The sequence below is a fragment of the Nycticebus coucang genome, chromosome 9 (genome assembly GCF_027406575.1).
Source record: "Nycticebus coucang isolate mNycCou1 chromosome 9, mNycCou1.pri, whole genome shotgun sequence".
NCBI lineage: Eukaryota > Metazoa > Chordata > Mammalia > Primates > Lorisidae > Nycticebus > Nycticebus coucang.
The window spans coordinates 13,677,839-13,690,949 of NC_069788.1; the positions used below are offsets into that span (position 1 = coordinate 13,677,839).

The 13,111-nt window shown below is 34.8% G+C and overlaps 1 protein-coding gene across 2 annotated transcripts in view; it reads right to left on the reverse strand.

The window, feature by feature from the left end:
• The window catches only part of SMAP1 (small ArfGAP 1), a 123,219-nt gene that overhangs the window by 40,110 nt on the left and 69,998 nt on the right, over nucleotides 1–13,111 (reverse strand). Inside the window, exons 5-6 of one of the 2 annotated variants that reach the window (XM_053602079.1) lie at nucleotides 8,511–8,591; nucleotides 3,713–3,793 (exon numbers count right to left, since the gene is read on the reverse strand). In XM_053602079.1, coding sequence (XP_053458054.1) covers nucleotides 3,713–3,793; nucleotides 8,511–8,591 — 162 coding nt within the window. The remainder of the gene's footprint in view (nucleotides 1–3,712; nucleotides 3,794–8,510; nucleotides 8,592–13,111) is intronic. The other variant, XM_053602080.1, reaches the window with a different exon arrangement.

Below are 13,111 nucleotides of genomic sequence, written 5' to 3' on the forward strand. Positions count from 1 at the left end.
AATCTACCCAAGAACAACCAAACTATCAGACCAAACCCTTCTTAAGGTTTCTTTTTATTAGCCTCACTCCTAAGTTACACTAAATATCATAGTGGCTAGAATAGCAACATACAATTAGTCCCACAGCTGGCATTACACAGTAAACAGAGGAGGGCTGAGTATGAGTGGGGATGAAGAAATCAGATGGTATAGTCAGGAAACTGAATTCTCATGAATTAAAGCAACAGTATGTAAAATACAGCACACAGCCCAAGACTCTAATGACATCTGCTCAAAACTCTGCAGCCTATGAACCTGAAAGGAAAAGTTTCAAATGATGAAAGTTCTCAAGAGCACTGAGCATAGAGGGAAAAAAAGCAATGACCACAGGGTGGTGTCTGAAGATTATCATATCCACAACCATCACTGTTCTCATCATATTCTAAGGATGTTCACATCAGATAACTGAGTGATGAGACTTGTTTTCATAACCCACATATAAAAACCATTCTGGACACTTTTGAAGCAGGATCTCGAAACTATTTATCACTGCTATTGGAAAAGAAAATCCCTCTCCATTTCTCTAGATCAACAGCTAAGTAATGAGCACAGGAAGTTGTAAGGAGGCCATACACACAGAAAGAGAAACTCCAAAATCTGGAACAGCCTGCTATCTTTTAGAATAAAATCAGGGTGAGTTAAGACTCCCAAGGCCAGGGGCTCCTTTAATATAAACAGGGGCATACACTTTGGGAAGGAGAATGCGGACGCCTCTCATGTGAGTGGAGGAGCACTTTGTCCTTTCATCACTGCACACTTTTTACTATCAGATCAGATTTTATTGCTCTCAAATTCTACTAGACAAATTAAGGATCAAATAGAAAAAAATAAGTTTTAATTCATTAAAATTAGATTATGAAGATAAAATTATATGTCTACAAACTACCTTTAAAAATATATTTATTAATTTTTAATTGTGGTAAAATATATATAACATAAAATTTACCACCTTAATCATTTTTACATGGATAGCTAAGAAATAGATTCTCAAAATTTTCTTGGGAGTTTGGCTAAGTTTTATATCTTGCCAAGTACAAGGCACTAGGCACAATATAAACTATTTTGAAATTAACAATTTTTAGAAATATAACATAAAACCTGGTACTAATTTTAAAATATTTTTGTAATCAAACAGGAAATTGTAAAAGGTTTTACTTACAGCTTCTTACAGATGCACATTAAAGAATTCAAGCTATTTAAATCAAGTTATAATCATCAATTTAATCACTCCTTTTAAGTATTAAAATATTTAACATCAAAATTTAATTTGGTGAAAGGTAAGAATTTGATTCAGTAAACTATCACTAAAACAATGATAAATAATATTGAAAGAAACTAACTGAAAAGTAGTTTTTTTTTAATTTCAAAGAATTTCATATGGCAAGATATCTTTATGGTCTTTAGTCTTATTTTAATTAAAGTTTAATTTAATAAATTACTTAGAAATAAATAACAGTTCAGTAATCTTTCTACATTACTTTGGAATCAAGACACTAACAATAAATATGAGATGAAAAATATCAACAAATCATGCTACACGTATTTATTCCAAGCACCTATGCACAGAAAAGTATTAGAAATATACAAACATAAAACTTAGCCCCATCTGATTAATGCATGATCTCAGGAAACAAAACATTAATGCACCTGTGTAAGCAATTTATCTAACAATACATTAAACGATAATACAAAGAAGCAATAAAATCAAGTGTGTAGGAATATAACCAGAATTTTGAGAAAAGGAGAAATCATATCCAGTTGAGATATTTAGAGGGGCTTTTATGGAAAAAATGGAATGAATAGGATTTAGGTAAGAGGTGGGGAAAGGAAAAACATTTTTGGCAAAACTATTTAGTGAAGAGAGAGATGATAAGTCCAGTTAGGCGACAGGACAAATCTGACTAGAATGCAGAATGGAGGGTGAATGATAGGAAGGCAGGTAAAAGATTGCATGGTAAAAGAAAGTGTTTAAGAATGAGACACCCATGAAAAAAAAAAAAAAAAAAAAAAAAAAAACCCCATTTACTGTGTATAAAGAATTTTGAAATGCCGTAAGAAGTATTATCATTGTTCCACTACGTCTGCTTCTGGTATTTACTGTCATTCACATTATCTTCATTTATATTCTTGTTTCAAGATGTATGAATTTGTCTCTGTGCTGCAATTTCCTGACTACATCTTGATAGTCTAGGTTTTTGCATATTGATGTTTCCTCTTCAGCAGCATTGGTAACACCTCCCAAAGTATGGCCAGTTTAAGAGTTTAATTAGTATAATGTTGATTTATTTCCTCCTAGATTATTAACCAAGATGTAGAAATTGTGTTACTAAAAGGGACTATTACTGTATTGCTATAGTTTCATAGGTTTTCTAGAGATTAAAAAATGCTCAATCTGTAGTAAAAAAAAAAAAAAAAAAAGATTGCATGGTAGCTGGCTTTGACGGTATGCTAAGGATGAGGAGTCTTGAGACGTTAGCATGTCTTATGTGTAGAAGGCTTATTTACACTTTTTGAAGGCAGAGACTGTTCCAATACAGGATAGGACAAGGAAAAAAAACACTATTAAAGTATTTAATAGCTTTATTACATACTTTACATGGATATACTTTGTACTATGTAATTTATGCCTCAATAAAGTTGATTTTTAAAATTTCAACAACTAAAATCAAGGGTTCTCCCTTTATTGACAACTCTTTACCATGCTTTCACATTTCTATGATGAAATGCATTTAAAGCCAAGCTACTATCGTTATTTAACCAATCCCTTTACAAAGTACAATGTTCTCCCTACCTCTAGCTTGCCTAACCACATCTATCTGACATATTACTGCAAAATAGTTTTCAAAAAGACCCCTTCTAAATTAGGCACATCACTTCCTTTAGAAGAGTGATTGCAGCTGATGTGCCATGAGAGGATGTTAGGTGTTATGCGAAAATTTTTAAAGATCATTAATTAAATTATTTTCAAAAGATGTTCAAAGCACTCTGAGTATATTCTTTTCTTTTACTTTTCTCTTTGATCAACATAATGTGGTGCTGCAGAAGTTTAACTACAGGTTCAAGTGTGCCATGAGATTAAAAAGTTGAAAAACACTGCTTTAGAGACTCTGAAGTGCTGCCTACAGCCTTTCCTCCTAAAAAAGTAAACATCTACAATTTGATGTGCGATTCAATCTACCACTTTGATCTTATTTTTTTACTACTTTCTATACTTAGACATATATCTTTCTTCAAATTCACTATTTTTCTAAACATACTTTATATCCGGTTTTCATGGTTGTCTTCAGGCTGTTCTCTCAAACATGCACTCCTATCTTCCACCTTAACCCTGCTTATAGTTCAAGACCTACCTAGCTCAAATGCTAACATGAAGTCCTTTTAAGTATGATCTCTTCATTGTCTAAATTTTCACTAAAAAGTATCATTCTCTATGTTATTTATAAGAGAATACTTCCCCCCTAAGGAACGTAAGCTCTCTATACCAGCACACATATAAGTGATTACAAATCATATAAGACAAAGTAGGACATGCTAAGCACACAATATGGACTCAACAACTGCTTGCTGAAAGAATGATTATTTGCATATTATAAATACCCAGAGAGTCATTAATATGTAGGTATCCAAATAAGACAATAATCTCAGTAAGAGTTTTTTAAGAAAGAAATTTTACCTTTTCAGTTGTAAGTGGTTTTGCAGGCTTTTCTGGCTCCTTTTCTCTCTTTTTCTCTTCCTTTTTTTTTTCCTTTTCTTTCTAAAACATAGACCAAAATTTTGATAATGTAAGCTCATTTTTTTAAAAAACAGCAACTTTTGCTCACTTTATTAGTTAGACGTTGAGAAAGGTAGAAATGTTCAACAGTTACAATATCCAGGTGCTAATGAAATACAAAAGTAAACATGGCAAGTTAATTCTCATTGAGGGTACATGTTGATGACACAATAAAGAACGCCTCTTAAAAAATTAAGGCAGAGATGAGACAATTTAGAACTTCTTTGATATTTTAGTTTTGTATTTTTACAAATGATTGGGCTTCCTCACAGAAACTGTAAGTTTGAAGTTTGAATAAAAAGGGAACAGACTTCATTATCACACAGATAAAGACAAATTATAACAGGTAAACACACAGGGAAAGTATAAAATTAATTTTTTTAGTCAAAAATATTCTCAGTTCATTATCATAGTTTTTTTTCCCTTCAAAAAGTGAAATATAGTAATTTTCTAATGAAAAAGATGTTAAAAAAGCGCTGAGGCTGGACACAATGCCTTCATGCCTGTAATTTTACCACTCTGAGAGGCTGAGACCAGAGGATTGCTTGAGGCTAGGAGTTTGAGACCAGCCTGAGTAAGAGCGAGACACCATCTTTACAAAAAAACAGAAACATTAGCTGGGCATCGTCACACATGCCTGTCCCAGCTACTCAGGAGGCTGAGGCAGAAGAATCGTTTGAGATCAGAAGTGTGACATTGCAGTGAGCAAGGAGGATGCCACTGTACTCTAGCCCATGGGACAGAACAAGACCTTGTCTAAAAAAAAAAAAATAAAAAAATAGATATAGGGGACCAGAGCCAACTGACTAAAGAAAGGCAGTTGAGGTAAACTATAATGGCATTAAGATGTTCATTCACAATTTGCATTGCCAAGATAGATGAGACTTAAAGATTAAAAACAACAAGCCAACAGACCACAGTGTGAGCCTGTAGTCCCAGTCACTCAGAAGGCTGAGGTGGGAGGAGCACTTAAGCCCCAATGTTAGAGGCCAGACAAGGCAACACAGTGAGAATCCTGTCTCTAAAACAATAACAACAACAATCCTTAAGGACCATAAAATGACAAAAAAGGAAAATAAAGAAAGAGCATTCATAAGGTTTTTAGAAGGAAGAGATGACTAGAAACCCCAAGTTGAACAAATACTATAGCAAAGCACATTTCCTGGCAGTAAAACGAAAAGATAAACTGATGAACCAAGGAAAGGCAGCAAGATAAAGACACAGAACTTAGTCAAAACACCTAAAGGTTTGCACCCATGCCTTCAAAGTGGTATTTGATGCAACCTTGTCAGAGTAAATTTGCCACCTGTAAATCAGGAAAATTAATACTTGGCAATTATTAGGCCACAACAGGAAAGACATAAAAAAAGTTCAAAAGGCTTTCCAACCATTCACATAAAATTCTAAGACAGGCAAAACTATGTTCTTCTGGGGTATATGTGCTAGTATAAAACTAAGAAGACAAGCAATAAAATAATAAAAATGATGATGATAAAAGCCAGGATGTTAATCACCTCTATGGAGGCAGGAAGAGGTTATTCATAAACAGGGAGAGTCACATGGGAACTTCCGAAATGCTAATACTGTTCACTTTCAACATGCATTATATAGTGATAGTTCTATAAGCATTTATTAAACTAAATGTACTAATGTGCATTTCAGTATTAAAAATAAAAGGGATAAAAACCTCAAAACAACCCTGCAAATTGTAAAGCATTACATAAATACGGGAAATTATAATTTTAGCATTTGCTGTATGACATTTAAAAAAGAAGAAAGAAAAAACTTTGGTCCTGGTTCAACTTGAAAAGAAATTCACAGCGAAGATCTTTCTGTTGAAGACCAGAATAAACAATGTCTTCAACTGCTATTTTAAGAATAGCAGAAAAATTCTAAAGCATTTTCTTATTAACATCTTCTTTTATTAACCATTAATAAAAAGCAATGAGTATAACAGTAATTCGCCAATCAGTGAAAGCATCTGAGTAGAGGCCTAAGCTTTAGTTCAGTGCAGCAAAAGATGAATACATGGATAGAATTTCCAGAAACTAGATACCAAAGACAGTTTATTTCTAAGTTTACTTTAGGCTAAAGTTCTCATACATCATCTATTTAAATAATGGTGTTTCAGGAACAAGATAAAAGTCACCAAGTTGAGCTTTCTGAATCTCTGAAGTGCTATATATAACCTCAAGGACAATCTATACGCTTTAACTACCAGATGAGCGTATGTAAAAGTGACATTTTGCTAGGAACATTAAGGATACTAACATAGTCTAGCACAGATGGAAGACCATCTAGAAAACTGGGTACATTTCTCCAAGAAGATTTAAATTTGCTCGAGTACTTGGACTTCATATTAGATATAAGGAAGATGTGAATCTTCAAGGTTGAGTAGAAATATTATCTAATAGTTACTCAACCATTTCCCAAATCAAAACCTGAATTTCCAAACACAATTACTACTTATTAAGTGCTTCTTAGGCATGGCACCAGGTGATAAACACTTTACTGTCTAATTTAATCTTTACAGTAACTGTATGAAATGCTTCATTACTGTCATCTTACAAATAAGGAAACAAAATCTTAAAAAAAAAAAAAAAAAAAGGACGCAAAATCTTAGGACAGTAATGCCCAAAGCAACACAGCAAATCAAAGCTAGTAGCAGGCCCCAAACTCGTAAGTCTCATTCTTTACTGTGGCCCAGCGGAGCTTTATTATTTATTATAGTTTATTATTCCTCACAGCAACAGTTAATGAATTTTTTAACTATAACAAACAAAGGATTTTTATAGACCTTATTTATCTTTCACTTATAAATTGGAGATTGTATTACTTTACAGAGTTGTTGTGTGGACTGAATGAGTCAAAACAGTCCCTGGCAAAACAGCCCCTGTTTTGACTCATTCAATCCACACAACAACTGTATGAGTTAAGTAATACTATTCCTTCTCTTCTGCTTTTACGCCTATCTCATAAATGGCACTATCATCTGGTAAGTGGTCAAGCCAGTAACTGGGAGTCACGAGGTTTCCCAAACAAAGCACCTGTACAATTCATCAATTACTAAATCCCACAGGTCAGTGTGACAGCTCGTGCCTGTAATCCCAACACTTTGGGAGGCCAAGGTGGAAGGATCACTTGAGGCCAGGAATTTGAGACCAGCCTGTCAATACAGAGAAATCTATCTCTAAAAAAAGAAATAAATACAAAAGTAGCTGGGAGTGGTGATGCTCGCCTAGAACCCCAGCTACTTGGGAGGCTGAGGCAGGTGGATCTCACTTAAGTCCAGAAGTTAGAAGCTGCAGTGAGCAATGATCAGGTCACTGACCTCCAGCCTGGGTGACAGATCAAGACCCCATCTCTAAATAAATTCTTTCATTCATTCATTTATTCATTCCATGGATTCTACCTTCTTAAGATCTCTTAAAATTACACTCTCTTTTTCATTTTCTCCATCCCCATTTTGGTACATAGCCCCATCATTTCCTCCTTGGACTACAGCAACAAGTTCTCAAGCCTTTTCCTTATCCAATACCAAAAAATTCACACTCGCCATGGAACCAGTAGAGCAGTGTTAGAACATTAAAATTTGATCCTGTCAACTGTCTTCCTCTTAAAATTCATCAGTGAAGTGCATGGGCCTTCAGAATGAAGACCCAACTCCTTCAGTGGGCTCCCAAGGCGGCTTCTCTCCCCACACCCATCCTGTTCAGACTGCAGCCATGCCATTCTACTCACAACTCTTCAAACACTACATTTTTCCTGTATGTTTTTTTCACAAGTTGCTCTCTATTCTTGGAATGCCTCCTAATTCTTTTATCTAAAGCTTACCGAGTATAAGATGCATCCAAAGTATGTTTCCTGTATTAACAGCAGCACGGTGTGTGTACCTGTCACAGCACGTATCATATTGTCCTGGAAACCACAGTACAGTTCTCTGCCTTTCTTCATTAGATTCTTGGCTCCTTGAAGGAAGGCACTATATCTTATTTACCTTTGTATCTCTCATGTCTACTACACTATCTATCAAGGAGCAGACGGGGGAAAATGATAGTTCAAAGAATGCTTCATGCTAAGTCGCTGAGGTCAATGTAGCAAAAGAAAACAGTAAAAATTTAAACTCTCAAATAAAGATGTTATTTTAAAACTGCACAGTAGTAGCATCATACACCCTAAACCACCCCTACCTAAAATGCATTCTAACAATTACCACTGATGATTATAAACTCGTGATTCCATACTACATACATTTCACCTATATGATGGTCACCACAGCCTAAAAGAGAAACGTGATATTAACCTAAAATGCTTATAACAACACAAACATAGAAAGAAACAATTTTTAATCATAAGCTTTCCTAACAGATCAGAGAATTCAACAGCAAACTGTAAAAAAGTTCCTATAAGATATTAATGAACATGACAAAAAACTAATTGCTTCTTAACCATTGACATAGATCTGCAGCACCAATAAATCAGTCATTCTGAAGTTAAATACAGATTAAAGCCCTTTATTCATACCTTGTGGCATCAGAAAATATTCTAGAAATTACTGTATTGAATATACTTAATACCGTGGGTCATTCAAAGTATTATATAAACAATTATTATAGGGCTCTCAAATTATGGAATACTGCAAAACAAAGTTCATTTACCAGCGCACCACATAATGCAGCTACCGAAAACATTACCATACCTCCAATTTGTTTTTCTCAACACCAGTCTGAAGAGAAGGAGAGGATACCAAAGACTGAAGAGGAGCATCAGAGGAGGAAATCTGTGGAGTGCAGATGAAAAGTCAGGAGAAAAAGACAAAAAGAAAGCAATCAGAATTGACAGGCATAGGAAAGAAAAAAAAAAAAAAACTTGTACATTTGTGAAATACAGAAGCACTTAAAAATATGTTAACAAAGAAAAATAATGCATTGAGAGGAAGTATTACTTAAGATTTAGTATAGAATAATGTGTGACTTAAAACTTATTTTACTAGGATATAAAGTTTTATTTGTTTATTAATTTATTGGAGACAGAGTCTCACTAGTTGCCCAAGCTAAAGTGCCATGGTGTCAGTCTAGCTCACAGCATCCTCAAATTTCTGGGTTCAGGCGATTCTCCTGCCTCCGCCTCCCTAGTAGCTCGGACTACAGGCTCCTGCCATGATGCCCAGCTAATTTTTCTATTTTTAGTAGAGAAAGTGTCTTACTCTTGCTTAGGCTGGTCTCAAAACTCATGAGCTCAAGTGCTTCTACCACCTCATGCCAGAATGCTAGGCTTATAGGCACCAGCCACTGTACCCAGCCTAAGTATAAAATATTTAATGTGCTCAAATAAGATCATACCGTAAGTATTTGAGAAATAGTTAAGTTTCTTGTATAGTTCACTTTTAGTTAATGTTACTATTAAAATACTAATGTTCCTGAAGTAAAAAGACGCATTGTCCCAAGTAGCAGGAAAGCAAAAATGAGTTTTTGTTTTACTTCTTTTAAGAATGAAAAAAAAAAAAGAGCTGGTAGAGTAAAAATTAAAATTTTAATCAACTGTTTAAGAAAAAAAAAAAAGCTGGGAAAAAAAGAGTGGACTAATGTATTAGCAGAGCAGCAGACTTACTACAAAGCAATTTACATACTTCCTTCTTTAAGATGAGTGGGCAGACACCATTTCTAGTGCAGTACTTGCTGAATTACCCCAAAGCATTATGAGACAGTTATATATGCAGCATAGGAAATTTACACATGAAAATTGGTTTCATCCAAAAGTTTTTTCACACATCTTCCTACCCAATTTCTACATCACTAGTTGATCACTTTAATGGAAGCATTATCTTCCTGCTCTCTTTACTGCAAAAATATAACTGAAATACATTTACAAAATGCGGAGTAGATCTTTGGAGCTATAAAACTGACATCTCTATATTGCCCTATCATATCAATAGTGCCTATGAGGGATTTTTTAAACTAAAAGGTGCTATTACAGATAGGTCATTATGTAATGTCAAAATAACACTGCAAGATGATAAGTCCTCCTTCAATCCACTTGCTAAGTCAGTTATGGTAGTAATTCTTGAATTACAACTCAAGACTATAAAGTTAGGGTTTTTCTCCTTCCGCACTGTTAGTTCTGTTTCAATTGTATAAACTAGCCATTTAATGACTACTAATGCAAATTACAATAGAAGAACATAAACAACACAAGGAAATGTAGATCTTCCATTATAAAAGTTAAAACTATGCCATACAGTCTAGCTTAAGGCTGATTTGTCCTTTTCTATGTGAAGTGGTAATTAAAGATCTCTACTCAGAGATCTTTAATTACCACTTCACATAGAAAAACAAGAAAAGCTGTAACATCACTTAAGAAGGTGATGATTTGTATTACAGAAATCTCTTTGCCTAAATTCATGAAAAGCAGGACATAAAAATATAAAAGAAGAATAGGGACATTTACTATGTCAAGAATTACTAACCCTTAGAAACTAGCAAGATAATTTATTATAAACATGCTTATTGTTTTGAAAATGATGAACAGGTTTGGCTTTTTTTTTTTTTTTGCAGTTTTTGGCCGGGGCTGGGTTTGAACCTGCCACCTCTGGCATATGGGGCCGGTGCCCTATTCCTTTGAGCTACAGGCGCCGCCATGGCCACTTTTTTTAAATTCAGAAGCAATATAAAATTCTATTCAATAAACATCAGTAATTTAACAAACTCTGTAATGCAAAGAAAATAACAGAACAAGCTTTAATACTATGTCCAACTTGGAAAGAAAATAGAAACTTGTTTAGCATGAAAGACAATTGAAGTCAATGGGCTTATCAACAGGTGAAGGAATAAACCAACTGTGCCAGACTCAATAATGAAATATTACTTGTCAATAAAAAAGGAATGAACTAACAGTACAAAAAAACAGAGATGAATTTCAGAAACATGCTGACAAAACGAAATCAGACCCAAAAGAGTACAGTGTATAAATCTTTTATATCTAGAAAAGAAAATACAATCTGTAGTGATAAATCAGCAGTTCCCTGGGCCACAGTTGAGCTCATTAGAAAGAAGCACAGAGGAATCATTTGGATTGATGGAAAAGTTCCATACCTTGATTTTGGGGGTGGTGCTTTGTCAAAATTGAACTGTACCTTAAAATGTCTGCTTTTTATTGTATATAAATTTCATCTCAATGAAGTTGATTTTTTTTAACTCACTGGGTAGGCTTAGATATATTATGTGAGCAAGAAATAAATAGAGGTTAATGTATTGACAATTAGAAGCAAAGAGACACTACAAAACATAGACTAGAAGATGAGGAAATAAAAATGGCCAGGAAAAAGAAGGAAATAAAGAAAATATGGAGCTAAGAAAAACTAGCCACTTTTGAGTCTTCTTTTTACATCTCTTAAAACTATCTACTTCTCACCATCTCCACTAGCTACTCACATAGGAAATCACTAACATCCCATCTTCTGGATTAATCTTCCAAACCAGTCTCCTTCCCCCTAGCCTTATTCTTCTTCAAATCCATTCTCTATACTGTGTCATTCTAAAATCAAGTCTGATCATCACACAGACCTACTTAGAAGCCTTAAATGGTTTATATACATTATAAAAGGGCAGTCTGAACTTCTTAATTGGGTCCCAAGTGTCATTCATCTATCTTACCACCCTATCCTTCCCTACCCGGGCTATACTAGATTGGCCAACCATACACAACTCCTCCTGGTTTCAGCTCTCTGTTCGGCTTGCCCTGACTCTAGAGGCCTTTGCTCTTGCTATTCCTTTTGCTTCAAAAACCTACACTTCTCTTAGCTCCTACCAATCCTTTAATTTTGAGTTGACAATGCCTCCTCCAGGAAGTATTCAAATTATTCCTTGATACCTTCATACTGGGATAAGTAGCTCCTTGCTGTCTTGTACTGATTACTCATCAGTACTCTTTGCTCAATCAAAGTTCTCTCTATTCTTTTCACTGTCTTTACTATCTGACATTCAAGAAGTCTCAATAAATATTTTTTAATATTACTGTAAAAGAAAAGAGAAGGAAGTATCTCAAAGGGAGAACCAAAAGGAAGTTCAATCTCAGCAGCTATCATCACCCTCTGAAAGTTCATTGGCTCACTAACATACTTTTCTGAAATCCCATACATTGTCTACATTTATTTTCATATTTACAATTCATTCTGAAACTAAATGTTAATAGCACATATTAGACAGAAAAGCTGAAAACACATATAATTACATTACATTACACATTCTGTGGGCAAATCACAAAAGACATCATTGATTAAACTCATCATTAGGAGGGTTAAAAGACTTAACCAAACAACCATAACTTCCAATTATATAGAATAAGCCTGCATCTTAATATATTAAATTTCAAAACTATGAAGAAATGAGTATAATTGTGATGGATGTGTTACTCAGTTACTTAGTTCAATGAGAAGCCTGGCCTTTAAGTCTTCTATCCTCCATATACTGGTATTTGCCTTTCAAGACTTAACTGCTCTGGTAGTGCCCGTAGCTCAGTGGGTAGGGCACCAGCCATGTACATTGAGGCTAGCAGGTTTGAATCCAGCCCGGGCCAGCTAAACAACAATGACAACTGCAACAAAAAAATAGCCAAGCGTTGTGGCAGGCGCCTATAGTCCCAGCTACTTGGGATGCTGAGGCAAAAGAATCACTGAAGCCCAAGAGTTTGAGCTGTGACACCACAGCACTCTACCCAGGGCAACAGCTTGAAACGTTGTCTCAAAAAAAAAAAAAAAAAAGACTTACCTCCTCATGTATTTATTCTCTCGTCTATTCACCCCTGAGAGCCCTTTTTCACACTCACTGGACAGAATAGCCTCATGGATTACGTAAGCAAACCCCAAACAGCAAATAATATGTTCAAATTCTCCTTCCTCCTGATCACACTTTGACAGAGATGGGAGAAAATGTTCCTCAACCTAAAATGTTTTTCCTGCATTATCACATTTCCTTCTTGCCTATCAGTCCATTTCCTCTTTAATGAACTCTTTCTTTTCTACTAAAGATGATCTCAAATATACCTCCTTTAAGAATTCTTCTAGTGGAAATTAACTACTGCTACTTAAATTCTATGTTCCCATCACACTTTTGTCCTATTAATATAGCCACCACATTCAGCTTTACAAGACAGCTCGTAATACATGAAAATCCTGTGTTAGACACCTTTGCGAGTAAATTACTTTTGGGAAAAGCTTGTATTATTTCAATCTCAGTGTCTTCCACACATGGCATATGGTCAATAATGTTTGTTTGCTGCATGACAAAATAGACAGAATGAAGG